Genomic DNA, 19,075 nt, shown 5'->3' on the forward strand with positions numbered 1-19,075 from the left:
CTCCCGCCGGCGGGGCGGTGGGGGCGGGGCGGGCGGGGCCGGCCGTGCGCGGGCGCGGCAGCCGCGCCTCCGCCCTCGGCCTGCGAGTCCCAGGCGGCCGCGGGCGGCGTGGCCTGCACTCGGAGGCTACACCTGGAGGGGCTCTGCGTCCTTGCTCGGGTGGGTCTGGCCCGGGCGGCTCCGGGGCACGCGCCGGGAAGGGGTCCTTAGCGCTGGGCAGCCGGGCAGGGGCACCGGTCCAGATCTCGTTTTCACGTACGGCGAAAGGAAATGTCTTTTGGCCGAACTCACGATTAAACTTCGCACATGGTGATGGTGGGCGGATGGATGAGAAATCGACCTCTGCCTGTGACAGGGGAGATCTTGAGTGAGAGTAGCGGTTGCTGGAAGACGCCGACCTGCAAGGTTGCCTGCCTTTGCGGGCTTTAAGCCGTGACAGCCGCGGAAGAGTCGGGCGCCCCGGCGGTACTCGCGACCCTCCGAGGCTTCTGAACAGGTATTATTCGGCCAGGCGTCGGTCCGAAGCAAGTTGACGGTGAGAAGAGGGGTGTCATCTTAGACTTAGCGGAAGTGGAGTACAGGAAAGCTTTATGCGGGTCTCCCATCAGTTGCGAAAGTGTTCTTATAATGCGGACCTCGCAGCAGGTCTGACTCGAGGATCCGAAGGTAAGTCTGCCAATCCCAGGCGGCGCTCGCCTGAAATCGACTAAACTCTGACCTTGCACATTGAAATCTTGCAATTGTAACTCCCGCTAACGATGTGTTGGGAGGAAGCGTAAAGGCGGAGTTTGTCTTCTGTTAGGTGATCCAAGTGTGCCCCGTACCTGAGTTGTGGGGTAGGGGCGCACGCCGCCGAGTTCCCCCGCCCAGGTGACAGTCCTGCTTGAAAAGGGGAGGGGGAGGGGAGTTTGTGCCCCAGCTTAGTGTAGTGGATGGGGGCTTGGGAACTCCAGAGCCGAGGTTGAAACTTATAACTATTTGTAACCTCCGTGAAGCCCTAGTTTCCTCTTCTGTAAAAGGGAATTGATAACTGATAACCTGGGTGGCGCTTTTAACGGGTAGCAAAGGAAGAAATAGGAATAATGTATGTGTAGATGCCTGACATATAGGGAACAATCTGCAAATATTAAGTATTAGCTATTATAATTTCGTTTTAGTCAAAATGCTTTCAGGTTTCCTTGTAGGCCTAGATTTTTTGTGTAACGTGACACAAAGTAACTTTGATTTTCTTTATGAATTACAAATTCTTCCTGCTTTGAAGATCAGTGTTAAACTAGAAAACCAAAAGATGAGCTTGTCTTGGGCATTCTTCTTTGTGATCAACAGTAAATCAGACCAGTGTGTTTCGGAGTAGTTTTGTTGCGCCTGCCTCTAAATATGAGGGTTACATGTGCTTCTTTCACTCGGAAACTAGGTAAAGGTCTTACTTCTCAGTAACTGTTTTTATATCGGGGGAGGGAGGGGGTTGGTTTTTATTCTTGCAAACCCGTAGAGAACATCTCTGGAGAAAAGGAAGGGGTTTTGTTGTTCACGATTCACTGGCACTGGGCCGGAGCCCTGGGGACCCTGTGTGAAACCAGCATCACGCGGTGGGCAGTGCTAGAAGTCAAGTTTCCAGCCTCTCTCCGTGTGACAGCCAGCCTCTCAGGTAGTGCCTGTCCTCATCACTCTCTTCGCAAGCACCCAGTAAGCCTTCACTATCCTCCCCCCCCCCCAAAAAAAGCCCCTGATCTAATGTAGAACGCTTTGAACAGCAGAACACGAAGAGGTGAGTAAGAGCTCAGATCCTGCTGCCTGGTGGCCCGAGTTCCCATTTGGGCACTGTGGAACCTTGGGCGCATTGTCCGACTTCTCTGGGACTCGCCTTTCCCATCTGAAGAATGGCACCCACCTAGCCCACGGGGATGTTATGAGGTGTAAAGGAGAAGCACTTGAAATGGTTTCTTACCGGTGGCGTGCTACCAGTGCTCCGGGACAAACCCCGGAAGTGTTAGGCATTGGTGGTGGTGATGTAGGGAACAGAATAATAGTGTGATGAGTGCCGTGCGTGATAGAGGTTTGTCCCTGGGTTCGGCGGGTGGAGGGGACCATACTCAAAGAAGCTTTTGGGATGGCTGAGCTGAGCTGAGCTGTGAAGCATGAGAAGCGCTTAGCTGAACCAGGTTGGGGCCGGCGTGGGGCTGCCCTCAGGGAATGGAGGAGCCTGACCAAAGTCCCTGAAGGTACAAGGCCGGGCAGTACCCACCAGCGAGGCTAACAAAGGTGGGCCAGAGTAACCTTGAACAATGGAGGTTGACTTGTTCGTTTGCATTCTCCACAGTGGTGGGAGCAGTAGAAAGCTTTTAAGACGAGCACAGAGGACACTAGATTAGCTACCTGGAAAAATAGTGCCTGCAGTTGTGTGACGTTGGGTTGAAAGTAGAGAAGGCCCATCCACATGTCCTGGCAGCTTTGTGTCTGCCTGTGACCCCAAAGGAAGATGACTGCTTAGCAGGGACAGACATTTTAATCCACGTGGAAGCTTAGAGAGCACTCACAGAAGGAAGGCATGAGAAACCCTGGGTCGTTCCAAGCAGCCTTCCCTCTTAAAAACCATCTTCACGCATCTGCTGTATGTGCCCAAGTGTGAGACAGTTATCCCCTATGCCACCGAATGTCCCGGTCTCTCCGGTTACAGGGCACTCTCTCGGTTATCCTATTTCCAATAACAAGGCGCTGGTTGGAAAACACATATTGTGCTAAGGCACCCTCAGCTGACGCCAGTGTGGGATACTTAAGCAGTCAATTGATACAGTTAGTGATGAATGAGAAAAGTTATGCCCGCTTGGATGGGTACTGATGGTTTGGGGTGAGATTTCCACTGAGCATCTCCGTGGATCCAACAAATGCTCTGTCATAGCTGATAGAGTAGATGCAGAGGTGGTGTGCTCTGGAAAATGGGATTTGATGATTCAGAGTGGCTCAGGTGACCTCAGAGACACTGGTGTTGAAGGTGTCATTCAAAATTGTTTCATGAATTAATACACAAATTGCTTTATATAATATACATTTTAAATACATATATGTAAATTAATAAAGATTCTAAGCAGACATTTGGCTGTTTTATCTACAATCCTAAAGTTGTTTTTAAGTTAAAATTGTTTTAAATCTCATTGTAAAAGTAAAATCGTCTTAGGTTTGAGCTTACCTTTTCATTGGGCACTTTACAGAAATTAGCGGCTGCTGCCTGCTGAGGCAAATTTTTTTTCCCATCTCATTTTTTTAACTTCAAGGAAGTGTAAAGAATGTGTACTGGAAAGATTCCGAAAACACTACAGAGAACTTCCATTCATAGTTCTTTGTTCAGTAGTCTGATAAGTATCCTTCTGGAAAGATGTATTGGAAAGTATCTGATTCTTAGTAACCGTTACTACAGTGTTTGTTAACAATAAAAGGTAGCTCTTTTGGTTTTCTTTCTACCAACGAAGTATTGGCATTTAGAGACTTGGTAATTTAATAATCAGAAGCATTTTTGCAAAACTTGGTGAGTTGACATTTGCAAGCTAAGGTGCTGATGCATTGTTTCACAAAGTAATACCATGCTCCAAAACTCTGTTGTTAATTATAGTAACCATTGGCTACATGCAGTTACTTAAATTTAATTTAATTTAAATTAAAAATTCAGTTCCTTGGTTGCAATAGAACTTTGTGGCTGTTGGCTACATCCTGAACAGTGTGGATCTTAAACAGTTTTATTGTCACAGAAAGGCACATTGGACAGTACTCCTCTATGAGAAACTGAGCATAATTTCTCTTCCTGTCTCTCTCCCCCGTCCCCACTCTCCCCCCAGATACACACGGACTTTAATGTTATTTAAGCATCTCTGAATCTTGCTGCATTTGAATTCAGTTTCAGGGAGAATGATAAACATAGAAAGACACATTCTCCCTTACCCTCTGAAAGTAAAACATCCTGTTTTTTCTGTCTGCAGTGTTGTTTGCAAATAGAGCAGACATGAAAGTTTTCTTTATGAAGTCGAAACTCAGTAAATATAGACGTTTGTTTTGTAGATAGATTGCCCTGTACTCTTTCATGTTGATGAGGTTTTGTATAGAAATAATTTCCTGTGCCGTGAAACAGTGTTGAAGCAAGAATCAAATATGTGTGGCTTTTTGGTTCATAAAAACCTAGAGAAATTATGAATTTAAAGTAAATTATCAGCTCCAAACAGAGGCTAGAAAACACGGGCTTTATTTTCGAGGTGCATTTCACCAATAAGAAAAGCCCTGTGCCCTGGAACTTCCCATCTGTCTGGGGAACGACGGAACGGGGACGGGGACGGCAGGAGTGGCCGGCCTGCACTGTGGGCGGAGGGCAGATTGTAAACTCGGGACTAACACGGTCAGGTCTGCCTTTTCCTCGGCGCCATCCTGAAAGTGGGTTTGAGGTAGGGCTAGAGGTGGGGAGGCAGTGGCGTGTAGCCCAGTTGAGAAGTGACTCGGGCTGTCAGACACAGCGGTGGCTCCAGTGGAGAATCGTGTGTGGCAGAGAAGGTGGCGGTGGCCTCTGAGAAGGGACAGGGAGAGAGAGAGTCTTAAGGTGATGACTTTTTTTGCTTTCGTGGTAGATGATGGCAGCACAGGACAGCTACGGGGAGGGAGAGATTTTAGAGCAGCGTAAACGTGCACCTTGAACTTCAGACGTTTGCCACATCCAGGTAGGAGTGTCTTTTAGATTTGAGCTCAGGCGGGTGATCTGACCGGAGGCAGTGTACGTCCCGACGTCCTGGGTGAGGAGCGCAGTGAGGGAGGGAATGTGAAGAATGAGAATCAGACCAAGGGTGGGAGAGGGAGCGGCTGAAGGAGTTTCCGGGAAGGAGGCCTGTGGAACAGCGCGGAAAGGCGATTGTTAGATTCGGCGAGAGTCGAGGAATCTCAATTCTGGTAAATGGCCCCTGAGTTCCGAAAGAGGGTCGGTGGCTGGGTGAGGGGACTGGTGCGGGTGTGGAACGGCTGGGCTGGGGAGCCGCACGGGAAGAAAGTAGTTGGCAGGAAGTCTTTGCCTCTGGGGTGTCACAGAGGTGGCAGCTGCTGTTGGGGGAAATCAGCTTCTGGTGGCATCTGTCTGCCTGGGTGTACTTCTGCTTCCCCTACGCTCCCCCGTCCCCCAAAAACCCTTCAGGCTCTGCATTGCACCCTGAGCCCCCAACCTGGAGCCTTATCCACGTGCCATTTATGTCTTAGGACAGATGTATTCATGGCATTCTGTGTCTGAGCGGAGACTGGCTATAAAAAGCCATCATAATTTTAAAATTATATGAGGTATGACCGAAACTGAGAACAGTATGGCTCATTTAATTTTCTTCTGTGATTTATATTTTCACAAAGCTAATTGAATACACTTTATCATGAAGATTAATGCAAAAGCTTAGATTTTTTCGGTCCTGCTTACAATGACCTTTTGATAGCTGGTTCAGCCATTTAGACGGCTACAGGTAAAAAGGAGACAGCTGGCATTTGAGTGTCTCGTAGGCACTTTACATGACATCTCATTTAACAAAAAACACAAAATAATTTTAATTTGTTTTTGAGCATGAATTTACAGCTGAAAAATACCTTTACTTTTAAGAAGCAAGCTAAAACAAGACAAGAATGACTAAACAACCTAGCTTCTTGCCGGTACTCTCAGATGGGGGCTGATTCAAGGAAGGCGGTGGTGAGTTTGTGGGATGCACTTTGAACTCCTGTGTACTCAGAGCTGCCACCTGGTATGCGGGGTGCTGTCCATGCAGAACCCAACAGGCATTCCCTGGAATTGGGTAGTACTTAGCCTTGGAAGTGGTGGGCTGGAGGTGTCTGGCGAACCACGCCCCCCCCCCCCCCCGCACCTACCACGTCTTACACACTTGAACCTGGGGTGGGGTGCAGCTCTGATATAGTGAAAAGGGGAGAAAGTTACTCAGCTGTGAGCCCGTGTCATCATCATCCTTCAAAGTGCCTGGTTTCGTCTGTCTTTGCATCCCCTTGTTTTTATACTTAAATACTAAGAGTGTGGCCGTGGTTTTCCTGCATGGTTGTTACTATGAAACAGGAAAATAACCATGTCCCAATTTTATATAACAACTTTGTGGCAAAGAATGCCACAGAAACTATTCCTTAAACAGTAGGCATCTATCCATACATGAGAGATACATATTGTGTCAGAATTCTCACTATCAGTTCCAGAAATGCTAATAATGGGACACAAGGAGAAAAGGTATGTGATCATCTGTGTTTACTTTTAGAAGTTGATATTTTATGTTAATTGAAAATCATGGGAAATCCTGAAATCTTTAAGAAAGATATAATTTATATCCAAACTCAAATTTAAAATATTTTTATAATTAAAAAGCTAAGCAGGTAACTTGAAATTGTAATGTTTGTCTTATGTCTGAGTCCCTCACAAGACAGGCCTATTTTAAGGAGCCTTTTTTTTTTTTTTTAAATGTGTCCACTTATGGATGTTAGCACTATGGGAGTCAGTTGGGGGAGAGGAACTGGCTTCTCTGCAGAATTCTTTTTTTTTTTTTCTGGAGAGTTTTTACAAGAGTTTATTTGAGCCAAACTGACAACATAAGCCAGGGGAACAAGATCTTAACGGCTATGAAGTACAGCAGTTTTGCAGCAGCTTTTATACATTTGAAATTAAGGAGGGGACATAAGGAAGATTACAGGGTGGCTGGAGAAAGCCAGGCCAGAATGGGATTACAGGATAGTTAACCAGATTAAGTGTCCTCTGGAAGCCTAATACCCCCTTCAAGGGATGTATCACTTCTGGTATTTTGAAGGTGTGTTAACCTAGACACACGAGAACGACAGACAGAACTGGTTTAAATAAACCCTTTCTCTGAAGAAGTCCCAGGCCTGGGGCAGGACAGCCCACCAAGACCTGCCCAGCTAGGAATTTGTGATCAGATCCCCCATGAGGTTACTTTCCATGGAACCCTTCTTGTTCTGTCTGTCCAGTCCCCCCTTTTGGTCGTGAATCGATCGAAGGATCCGTTGGTGAACAACCTTCTGGTCAGAGAGCGTGGCCTCACAGCAGTGGGAAGGCTCATCCTAGGAAGTCTCAGTACCCACGTCATCTTATTGTCCACTGGGGATGGGGCGATCGGGAGAGGCTCAGTTCTTCCAAAACGGGAAGGGCAGGCGGGTGGAATGCAGTGAGGTCTTACGGCTTTCATGAAGCGGGTGGCGGGGGGGGTGGCTCTGGATCTTTCTATCTTGGGAACTGTCATGACCTGAGTTTTGCCTTCTGGCTCCTGTATCTGCAATTGGCTGGAAGAGCAAGCAGGGTCCTGCTGCCTGCTGCCACCCTCCAGGCAGAATTCCAGAGGCAAAGGTCTAGGGGTAAAGGAGAGGGTCTGTTTTTAAAAGCATCACAATTTTGAGTAACAGCTTTCCACGGGCAGTAGTCACTTGGGCCTATGAATTAAGGCTCAAGTTTTTAACTCTTTAGTTACAGCTTTAATCACTTAAGCCTGTCAATGAAGGCTAAACTCTTCAGGACCTGAGTTCTCCTGTCATTCCCCTTGTTAGTTTTAATTATCTTATTTCTATAAGGTTGGTTTACAAACTAAAACAGCATAAGATACAAAAGCTACACAATTTTGGAAGATATAACCCTCTAATGGCAGGCTTCTGCCTTAGAGGTTGTCCCCTCTAGAACAACCAAAGAAGAATAACCCTGCTGCCCCCTGCTAAGCCAGTCTGATCCTAGGCTGTGCCCAGAGTTCTCTCCCATTCAAAGTACCACCCCTTGGAAAATTCAGGCAGCTGCAGCACGATCACCCAGGCACCCTCGAAGAAGAAAAGCCTGAGAACCCTTCTTTTGTTCCAAATCTCACCCATAATTCCATGGGCTCTGGAGGCATTCAGCTTCTCAGCCAATCCCATTCTGAGCTGTTCACCAGTGCCTCAGGCAACTCCTGTGGCCCCTCCCTGCTTCTCCCCAGTGATTTGATCTCTCTGTGTCGGTATTGCATTTATATAAGCATGAAAAGAACATTATTGGTTATCTCATACATGTTCAGTGATCATAAATAGTTGGACTGTATAGAAAAACCCAATGGACAAGTGTAACTATTGTTACGGCTAATCACTAGCGGACAGGTGAAGACGAACAGAGTTGGGTTCTGAGTTCAGCATCAGTCCATGGGTGTGCTGGCCTTGGGGACGTCTTCGGCGGTAGCTGCCTGCCTCTGGCGCCGGCCAAGCATTTATGACGTCCGTAGACGAGGTAGATGTCCATTTGCGGTTAGGAGAGGTGGGAGAGTGTCCTTTATCTGACGTCCTTCCCAGTGAACAGAATGTCCAGGTAGTGGTCAGATGACCTTTACAGTCTCGTCTCGTCTTGTCTCCTGGGAGCCTGGTTTGTAACGCAACAGTTGGGTACAGATCTCACCCCAGAGGAATTTACAATTTACATCTGCCCCTGTCACGTCCAGTTTCAGATGACCTTCCCCTTTCAAACTGAGGACAGCCACTTTTAACGCCTGAGAGAACTGGGCCGATCCCTGAAGGACATCATAGGTTGATCCATTTACCTAAATCCTCCTTTGGAGCTTCAAGAGACCAGTTAAATCTGTTTCTCCAGTCATTCTGCTTGCTTTTAAAGCTGGCCTTTTCTAACTGTGCATGCAAGAGTTTAGTTTAGAAGTATCAGAGGACCCTTACTGTGGCCATCTTAGGTGTAAACGGGAGGCTGGCCATGGTGGTGCTTGTGGGCCTCAGAGGCAGGAGTTTCCGCGTGGATTTTGAGATCTGGAGAGTGGACAAACTTCCGGGGAAAGCAGCCCATCCCTGCCTGCGAGGTCTCCAGATGGGCCAGTGCTGTAGCTGTCCCTAGGGAAAGATTTCCCTCAGGCAACCCCGTACAGGTCCTTAGTCACCTAAGAATGCCCGAGCAAGCGCCAGCGAGACCCCGGCCTTGCCCAGGCTCAGGCCCCGGCCCAGGCCCCTCTCCAAGAACCAGCCCCAGGGCACCCTCTGCAGAGCTCTCCTGGCTAACCGTTCATCTCACTTGACATGTGTGTGCACTGGAGTCAAAGCCAGTGTCCTCAGTTGGAGCCCGTCTCTGCATTGCAGCTGAACACGGCTGAGAAAGAGAGTAAACCCCAGCTTCCTGCCCTGGGGTCCTCATTCGGCAGGTGGCTCACCTCTCACCCCCAGGCCAGATCCCTGTTCTAAATGGCATTGGATCCAGAGAGACTGCTGTTTGGGGTAACTAAACCCGGCAAATTCATTAAAGTAGTATTTCAAATTAGTCTCTAGTGATCCCAAATACGGCAGGTTTTTACTGTCCTTCATTTTCACTCCTTTCTGCTGCTCTTCTGTGATGCTCCTGTCTTTCTCCTACTCAAACGTGCGTGCACGTGGTCCCGCCCTGCGGACACGGTCTCACTGCAGGGTCTGTCCTCCGCAGTTTTTCTGTCTTCCCTCAGAGAGGTGAGCCCTCACTCCCATCTTACTGGGGGCACAGAGGGACACACACTGATACGAGCATAAGTCCCCACGGCAGCAAGAGATTGGCAGTAGGAAACCTGGATGTGGTTTAGTCTCAGCTACACAGGAGACTCGGGCCGCTTTGGAAGGGTCTGGAGACTAAGAGCTGCGGGAGTTAGATTAAAGCACCTTTAGCTGTGAGGGTGGGAGGGAGCAACGCTGGTGGCTTGGCGAGTCCTGACTTAGGGCCAGACTGGGAAAGAGCAGTCCTGTCGCAGTCTCTGTGTGCATTTAACTCTTTTCTCTAAATGGAACGTTGCATCAGAATCTCGGGGCTGAAATTATTCACACACACACGTGAAATCCTCACGTGTAGCCAGGTGAGAGAACCACGGAGGATCACTCTCCAAACCGTCTTCACTGGTGGGCGGATGAATGGGTACAGCAGGGATCCCCGCTTTCAAAGCATCAGAATCCTTCCATTAGCAATTAAATAATCTTTATTAAAAATAATATAAGTTGTCAGTACAGTGGAGGACCAACCAAGTGGTGCAAATGCATGGTGAAAAGATGGTTGAGTACTGGGGAAACTTATTAATATGTTTCATCGTATCTTTAAACAGCTGTTTCATTCTCTCATTGGTAGTCCAGAAATGAAATGCCTAGGTCATATAATCTCTCTATACTCATAGTTTAAAACAGCATAGTCACCCTGCCCTAACATTTTATGTTTCTCTAACATTTTACGTTTGCTCTAGTGAACGACTCTCAGAGAATTGAAAAGTAGATCGGCAGAGTATATTTTAAAGGGGCCACCACAGATCAGGTCAGAAAGATTAGTTGTGATTTTGGAACAATTTGTTCGCTGCAGTATCTGGGTAAAGCGTATGTTTGGCTCTTTACCATACATCCTACGCTAAAGAAATTGCAGATGGGTAAAAATTAGATACAGATATTTCTCTGAACAGTTTAAAGAAAAAATAGATTTCTGGAAAAAGGGGGATTAAGTCTTCAAAAAGAATGAAGGAAATCACAAAGAAGAAGGCCAGTGCTTATAATTAAAACTGACAACTTAAATACATCCAAATAAAATTATCAAAAGCAGATCTACCACCCCCCCCAAAACTGGGAGCCCTTGACGCAGGAATGGTCCCTTGCTGGGGACAAGCACACGCATGTGGATAATGTTGCACACGTTCCGAAGTGGACACCACACTGTGCTCTGGAAGGGGAAGATGTCTTTACAGGATAGTCGTGAACCGAGGCAGGTCATCTGGACCGCCGTGTTCTGTGTGAGGCCCTTGGCAACATCAGGGGTTCTGGTCACTCTTGATGACCAAAGGTCGTAGCCGAGGAAAGTGGCTGTTTTGCCAGGGGAACCCTCAGATGAGCGTGAATAATCAAAAGCAATTTGCCCCCATTGAGTGCTTCCTACCATTGGCCTTTTCTTTCTTACAAAAACTCACGAGACACCCTGGCCGGTGGCTCCCCTGGTGGGAAGGTCCATCCCATACACCAGAACACTGCAGTTTGAGCCTCGGTCTGGATCCTCGGTCTGGACACGAATGGGAGGCAGCCCATCCATGTTTCTCTCTCACGTCCGTGTTTCTTTCTATTCCTCTCTCTCAAATTGATAAACACGTCCTTGAGTGAGGATTAAAAATAAAAAAAAGATTCACGAGGCATATTCTAACACACACACACCCTTACCGTTCTGACGCTCCTCTGCACTTGCAGTTACCAGTGGAGCGTGAAAGAGGTAAACAATATGAGGACAACGGAAACACGTGGCCCAGACTCTCGACTTGGCGCTGGCTGGCAGCCTTTTCCGGACACTGGGAGATGACATAGCATCCCCTCCCCATGATTAACTTCTTGCTTTCTCGACACCTTTTTATCCAGTTTCTGAGTTTCTTGGGCCTTTGACTTTGGACTGCCTCCTGCCTGCTCTTCTGGCCAGCTCCCTGCTGACCAATGCCTGTCTCCCAGAGTGGGCGGGGGAGATTAAAAGCCCTGCGATTCAACCGGTCTTGTTTGCTGTTTGATGGCAGCTCTGATGAAAAGTTCGGTGGGGCCAATTGAAATTTTGGCATTACGTGGAGTTGGGCGGGGGAGGTGATCTGTGGGGTTCATTCTTTATATTTCTGTTTGCCGTGGCTGACCTTGGCTGTATCGTCCCTGGGGAAACAGATACAAGGGAAGAGAGCAGCAGGTTGATGGTTTTGCATCTTCACTGTGCACATGGCTGGTCTTTCTCTTTATTTTAGGCGAGTGTGACATCCTGGTGGGCTGGGTGACCCCCGATCTCTTACAGCTCTGTGTTCTGCGGTCCCCGCCCCCAAGGTCATGAAACGAGTGCGCACCGAGCAGATTCAGATGGCAGTGTCCTGCTACCTCAAACGCCGGCAATACGTGGACTCGGACGGTCCCCTGAAGCAAGGACTGCGGCTGTCACAGACTGCTGAGGAGATGGCAGCCAACCTGACAGGTAAGCGCGGGGGCCACCCAGGGCGGACAGAGCCGGAGAGCCGCTGTCAAGCTCCGTGAGCCGTTACCCTCTGCTGGAGATGGTGCCCGGGAGAGCAGACTGCCCAGCAGCCTGGGGCGGCGGCGGGTGCTGGCCTCCCGGACACCGTCGGTCCTTCAGAGCCATGCTCACATGCTGCTTCTCCAAGCCCCTGTCACCCTCAGAGGGCTGAATAATTGTATCTATACCTGATGTTAAAGTGCAACTTTTCCTCCCACAAACCCTTACCCCGCAAGACCCACCGGGTCACGGTCTCAGTCCCCGTCCTGCATGGGGCCCTGCATGGGGCCCTCCCCGGAGCCCGGCCCCGCCCCGCCCTGGAATCATGTTTGCTTGGTGAGTGAGTTACACGGGCATCAGTGGCTGGACATAGTGACCACATAGATATATGTTCCTGAGGGGGTTTTTTTGGTAATTTGAGGGTTTGGTGCTTTGTTTCGAAACTGGGTTCCTTTATAGAAAAATTTGCCTTGAATTCATCTGGAGCAGTGATTTCCAACCCTTTTTCATCTCATGGCACACATGAACTAATCACTAAAATTCTGCAGCACACCAAAAAATATAATTTTTGCCAATCTGACCAAATAAAATAGGTATAATTCTTATTCATTCACACCGGACGGCTGTTGTTGTGCGGGCTGTTGTCGTTTCTGTACTTGACAGGCTGAGGGGAATGAGGTCAGTGCCCCAGACTGCACAGTCGGCTGTGGGGTGGTTTCAGAGTTCTTCCGGCACACCAGTGTGCCGCGGCACACTTGTTGAAAGTCACTGATCTGCAGTAACAAATAAGTGCTACTTAGCTGTTTTGTGAGTTCAGCTTCTTGTGTGGATATAATTTTTCTGTATAGAATTTGTGCACTGGAGATTTGGGGGGGGGGTGCCCTGCAGTGCTTTTAGGGTGATTGTGAACATCTTCCGTGGGAATGCGTGGAGTTGAGTTAGCGGTGCTTTCTGCAGCTCAGCCCTGGTTCCTCTCATCTGCTCGCTCCGGACCCTTCTCTCTTTGTCCTGTGCTTCCTCCTGCTTTTCCAAGTACCTCTCGCCGCCTCCTAGTGGTTTCAGCCTGCGTGCTGGTAGCAACAGATACCACAGCTGCCCCCTGTTACCTTCAGGGTCAAGGATGCAGACCCTCCGTGCTCTGAGTGTGTGTTGCCCTGGCTGTAGAAAACCTGAGGGTGTCCCCCGAAGAACGGTTCCTGGACCCTCTGAGACCGTGGAAGCAGCTCAGTGGGGCATCTGCCTTCCCGCCCCTCGCCACTGAAGCCGCCTCATTCCTCCATTTCGTCAGCTTCCATCGGGTCGCGCTTGCCACAGACAGGGCCGGGTGATGGGCTCGAGATGAATTCATCAGTGGCTCATGGTTCCCAGTAGGGTAGCCGGTTTACAGGCCAGAGTAGTTCCTTCCGAACCTGCCTTCAGAGCCTTTAGTGTGCACAGAGAATCTCCGGCTGCCCTGTGCGCGTTGGAGCCAGGGACAGTGATTCTGTGCAGTTGCTGGTAGGAAGCAAGAGCCAGAGCTGCTGGACACACGTCCCGAACGTCACCCTTCAGGTTGTCTTAGTCCGACAGAATGGTTTATTGGGAGAGTCGCTCTGCCGGGAAAACCACCAGGAGATGTGTCATAACGTCTTGTCCTAGGTCTTTCTGTTAATCCAGTAATCTGAATAATTAAGTCTTCATTCAGCAGATAATTATTGAACATCTGCTGTAGGCCACGCTGAAAAGTTCTAAAGAGAGCGAAAATGTGATCCCAGCTCCCCAACAGCGTAACTCGGCAGTCGGAAATGAGGCGGATAAATCAGCCGTTGTAGCAGGGTGTGGGGGAGCGAGTTCAGCACAGGGCGATGCCTCGGGCTCTGTAGGAACAAGGAAGGCGGTGACCTGAATTAGCCTGACCGGCCAAGGAAGGCTTCCCAAAGCCTCACAGTTCCTAGCATACAGGCAGGGGTCCATACATAGTCCAAGGAATCACTAGTTGCTGACCAGGGGGGCAAGTTGGGGGAGGGTGTCCCAGGTGTCTGGCGTGAATGCCAGAGAGATCACTGGCGGCTCTGCTGATTGGGGAAGGCCCGCATGAGAAGAAGCAAGGGAGCTAGAAGTGAGGGCAGCCTGAGTTAAGGAGGTGGTCACAGCCCTGGAGAGGGGAGGTGTTCGGAGTAGAGGGCTTGGTGATTGATTGGCCCAGGTGGGGACAGCATGAAAGAGAGGGAGGAGACCCTTCTTCTGTGTCAGCCTTCCAGCGCACCCCCCTGTTTCCGGCTGTCTCTGGGTTCTAGTGGAGAACCGGACTTCTGCGTGACCCCCTGCAGGTCACGGCTTCCTCAGCCCTGCTGCGTAACTGCCACTCCTGCATCCATATTCCATCATCTGAAACGTAGTCATGTTTCGTCCAGATTGTTATTATTACAAACGGCTTCTCTCAGTCCCAGTGCTCCCCTTCCCCTGCAGAAAGGGTAAGGGAATTTTGTTTTTCTTTTTAAAAAGCACAAACTCACAGAATGGAGATTAAGTGCCTACTTACATACTGAGACTCCAGCCTTCTTCCTCCCATTCCTCTACCCAGAACACTAGCAGCCAGGGGCGTGCCCTCCAGGAAGGCATTTAAAAGATTCTTCCCTGGTGAGTGTGACCTGCCCGAGAGAAAAGAGCTAAAGACTCTGACTTTGGGGAAGCGCTCATCCGGGTCGTCCTGGGCGATGAGCGCATGCACAGAGCTCCATCAGCTCTGTGGTGCCGTCCAGCTCCGTGCCCACAGCCGGGGAGGCTCAGGCCCCGGGAGAAACTGACCTACCGAGTGTGAGAAACAGAGATGGAAAGGAACAGTGAAAAGCAACTTGAATCAGGCAAACAGCAGAGAGAAGAATAGTCAAAAATACTGTCGTCGGTAGGCTTGAAATGAGGAGGGAATACTATTTTAAAAAACAACATTCATAGAACAAAAAAATTATAGATTTAAATACATAATAGGGAAACTGAAAAATCAGGAGAGTTGAAAGCTGAAGAAGCCTCCCAGAAAGCAGAGCAGAAACACAAGTGGAGTGTGGGAGAGGAGGTGAGAGGGTCGGTTCAGGACATCGCACCTGGGAGTGGTAGCAGTGCTGGAAAGAGAAAATGGGAGAGAATCAGCGAAATGATTCAAGAAAAATTTTCAGAACTGAAGGACATGATTTCCAGATGGAAAGGGCCCAGTAAACACCCAACACAATGGTTGAAAGTAGACCCACACCAAGGCACATTATTGTCAAATGTGGGAACATGGGGTCATATGCTTCCAGATAAGTCTCTCATGAATGTATGGGCCTACCCTCTCTCGTTCAACTGATTTATTCCATGAATTTATGCCTCTTCCTTCCCCTGCTGTCATTGTATTGGGCATCGGGAGGGAGAGGAAATAGATGTGTAAAATCGTGTGGCACATTGAACCAGAAACCCACAGCACTGTGAAACTCCACTGAAATGTCAGTTGCTGTCAATGCAGACTCAGCGCCCTCGCCCATCCAGCCTGCCGCGTGTCGGGTTAATCATTCTCTTCCCCATCCCCATGTGTGTGTCTTTTCCTCCTCAGTCCAAACAGAATCTGGCTGTACCAACATAGTGTCTGCAGCCCCCTGTCAGACGGAGCCCCAGCAGTACGAAGTGCAGTTTGGACGACTGCGGAATTTCCTCACCGGTGAGTCCGCAGCGCTAGGAACCTTATCTTGTTAAGAATGAGTAATGCAGATTTCCCGCAGAACCTGTTATATTCCAGGTGTTTCTTTGGGTACTAGAGATTCAAAGGTCGTTTAACTCAGTTCTTGCCTCAGACTTACGGTTTGTGGGAATTTTGGATAGAGTCCAATCACAAGGTTGAAATTTGCAAGGGCTAGGGCTCTGGGCGTTTCATTCACTGCCTTGCCCATGGCCCTCACAGTGACTGGCTTGTGTTGAGTAAGTGACAGCTAAATCAGCCATGCAGAGAAGCATGTTTAAATGCAACATGTTTGAAATGTACACTGATGTCTCTAATAATACAGAACGTATCGCAATGGCCTTTCCCCTTATCTCCACAAGTGCAAGACAATAGTCTTCGTGACCCAGCAAGACAAAACAATTAGAAGTTGTCATTTGGATCAGCTTGCGGGTGGTGTCATGGCCACTGGAACACATGGTCAGTAGACGGGAGTTCTAATCAGTTCTCCCGATCACCAATCACCGTGTGACTTTTTAAATTAATCACTCTTTATTTAAATGGAGTCACTCAGCCTCTCTGGGGCCTCTGCTTCTTCATATGTGACATGAAGAAGGCACTTGAAAGGGGAAACCAGCTGATTCCGTCCAGTCCTGAAATGACTGATTATAACTTTTATCTTGGGAAGATGGTTGCAGTGAAAGAGACCATGTCAATTCTAGTTACCAGTCAAAATCTGTTGTCGAGTACTTTCTTTATAGAAAACAACTCGAGGTGTAAGAAATACAAAACATTCTCCACCCTCAAAGGACCAAGAGTAATGAATGTGTATTGGTTAGTGGGAAATTATAGTTAAAATACTTTGAGTTGTTTTATTTTTATTTCCTTATTTGAGTAATCCTTATATTACTCGATATATAGTAATTTTTTACTATATTACTCAATCCTTATATTACTCAAATATAGTAATTTTTAATGGTGAAGATGTATTTAAAGTGTCAGTATGTAAACCAAAATAATATACCTATTTTACACCTGCTTAGAGTTGTCCTAACTTTACGTGACCCTCATTAACAGTCGGTATTTTAAAGGCAAGAGTCCACTTTTCCTGTGTTCTGTGGTTGAGGGAAATGGCCAAAATGTTACAGGAAATAAAGTGCAAAATAAAACCCTAGAGAGGGTTATCTTACTGATCTCACAGTTGTTAAGTGATGAACTCATAAGTAAAGACTAGACTGTTACAAAAATGAAAAAATCATAGAGATTAAGGGTTTAATAAAGACGAGTCTATTATGTTTAACTGGAAAGAAGGAAATTCCATTCAGATCCTCATATCATATGAATATTAAATATCTCAGAACAGTGGTCAGCTGCTTTCCATCTCCACTAAGGATAAAAAAAAGAAAAATTGAATTTATAAGAAGGATTTCATTCAGAGGTAAGCAAGAACTTGAAAATAATTAGTTATTTTTAATCATTGACATTGGTTTTTAAAGCTTTAAGCAGTTTTTAAATTTTTAAATCCGTTTTTAGAGAGCTGATTTTCTGGGTTTTTAAAAAATGATTACTGCATCTCCATGATGGATTTCTCTCCCCATTCTGCTGGTGGGAAGCTGGCTGAGGAGGAAGGAAGCTTAACGCAGCCTGGCCCCATCAGCCCTTCTCTCCATTCATCCAGCCTGTGTTCATGTTTGTGCCGACTGCTTGCCAGGCTAGATACTGCAGTAAAGTGTATTGATCACTAGTGTGATTTATCCTGACGCAAGGTTTTCTGTTCATATTTACCTCTTCTGGGCTCTTGATGATTTTCTTAAGTATTTGCCAGAGCACCTAAAGGGGAGCCATCTACCCCTTGGATCCGATAGCGCGGTGTTTTTCCTGACACGTGACCCCTTCTTTGTCCTTGTCTCTGTGTCCCTTGCCCGGAACTTGACATTCCAGTATGTTACAGTGTGGGCCTTTTTCTCTGCAGTTTCATGTCTTGTTTAAAAACTGAGAAAGCTGTCTGTTCTAGTCTCGATAATTTGATTTTTTAATCCATTGGTCACAGAGTATTTGGAAGGGGTGAATATATGTTTTTCCTTACAAACTGCTTTGCCTGGAACATTTTTCTCTACCTTCAGGTCTCTGAAGAGCAGTCAGCCAAATCAAATGAGCAGGTATTTCCTGACACCGAGATAAGACATAACGTGTAGTCACTCGTCCAAGTGGGACGCTGACCCTAGTATAAGAAGTCTAAAAGTAAACGCTTTAAATCAAATTTAAGTTTGAACACAGAAGTGCTTTCCCAGACCAGTGTGAAATCACTCGCTGAATGTTGCACATAGAGAAGTCGCATTCGAGGGAAAGGAGGAGCTGATGTAGACGCAGGAAGTCAGAGAAGGCCTCCCTGAGGAGGAGGGGAGGTTTGAGTTGGCGCTTGGAAAATGGGCTGGATTTCTGTAAACTGTGGAAGAAGAGGAGTGGGAGGACACGGGCACCTGGTAAGACATGAGCACAAGGGTCAGATGGCAGAGGTGGCCTTCTCTGTGCAGGGACAGTGAGGGATTCGGCTTTGCGGAGAAAGGACCGTTCAGCCTGGAGATAAAGTCAGACACACGAGTCCGAACCTCATCCTGCACGCTGGAGACGACCGTGGGCGTGGCTATTCGTCTGAACGCAGTTTGGGGTGTTGGGGGGCGGTACTAAGAAGCCAGCCTGGACTCCACTGCAGTGCTTAAGCAGTGCGGTGAATAAGGAGCAGAACCCGACAGTGTTGTGGGAATGGAAAGCCGGTCTTGATTTCATATTTAAACTCACCGAGGTAAGACTCTCCCAGCAGTAAAGGAGGAAGGAGAGCTGAGCCTGCTTCAGGCTCCGTTGCTGGGAGCGGAAGCACATAGAACAGAAGTAAGACCCTGGCTCCTGGGAGGTGGGCGCACACTCAGTGCTCATTCCTGAGAGTGCAAAGGAGCCCAAAAGTGGAGAGGTGGAGTCAGGGAAGGTGAGTGGTCAAGCCAGGTGCTGCGGTAGGTGTTAGACCAAAGGACAAGGACGCCGTGGTCAGTGAGGTGCAACCCTGCAGGGAAGCAAAGGAGAAAGAAGCCGGATGAGCTCCGTTTTGTTTGAGTTGGTGTCCTTTTCGCCAGGAACCTCTGCGAACTCTATGAGAAACTCCATTTTCCTCATGTTTACCAGCAGCAGAGTAGAGTGCAACGTAGACATTCGTTACGTAATTCAGTGTCTAGATGGATGGATGGGAGAAAAGGCACACTTTTCAGAGGATTGTTACTTTGTAATTAGAAAAAACACATACTTGAAGCCAGAGTCCAAATGAGAGTTAAGACTCAATGTGTTTCACTTTGCTCCACGTATAGAATAAGTTGGTTAAAATTTATTTTATACCTAATATGCTGTTCTCTTCACACAAGAGAGAAAAC

At 47.9% G+C, this 19,075-nt stretch overlaps 1 protein-coding gene across 4 annotated transcripts in view; it reads left to right on the top strand.

Moving 5' to 3' along the window:
- The window catches only part of TAF5L (TATA-box binding protein associated factor 5 like), a 33,027-nt gene that overhangs the window by 353 nt on the left and 13,599 nt on the right, over positions 1–19,075 (top strand). Inside the window, exons 1-3 of one of the 4 annotated variants that reach the window (XM_045859541.1) lie at positions 120–496; positions 11,730–11,950; positions 15,555–15,659. In XM_045859541.1, the coding sequence (XP_045715497.1) occupies positions 11,809–11,950; positions 15,555–15,659 (247 nt within the window). In that variant the 5' untranslated portion in view covers positions 120–496; positions 11,730–11,808. Of the gene's footprint in view, positions 1–119; positions 497–11,729; positions 11,951–15,554; positions 15,660–19,075 lie in introns of those variants that run through there. The other 3 variants (XM_045859549.1, XM_045859529.1, XM_045859519.1) reach the window with 3 other exon arrangements.

The sequence above is a fragment of the Phyllostomus hastatus genome, unplaced genomic scaffold (assembly GCF_019186645.2).
Source record: "Phyllostomus hastatus isolate PE091 unplaced genomic scaffold, TTU_PhHast_1.1 phas_contig_148, whole genome shotgun sequence".
In the NCBI taxonomy this organism is placed as follows: Eukaryota; Metazoa; Chordata; class Mammalia; order Chiroptera; family Phyllostomidae; genus Phyllostomus; species Phyllostomus hastatus.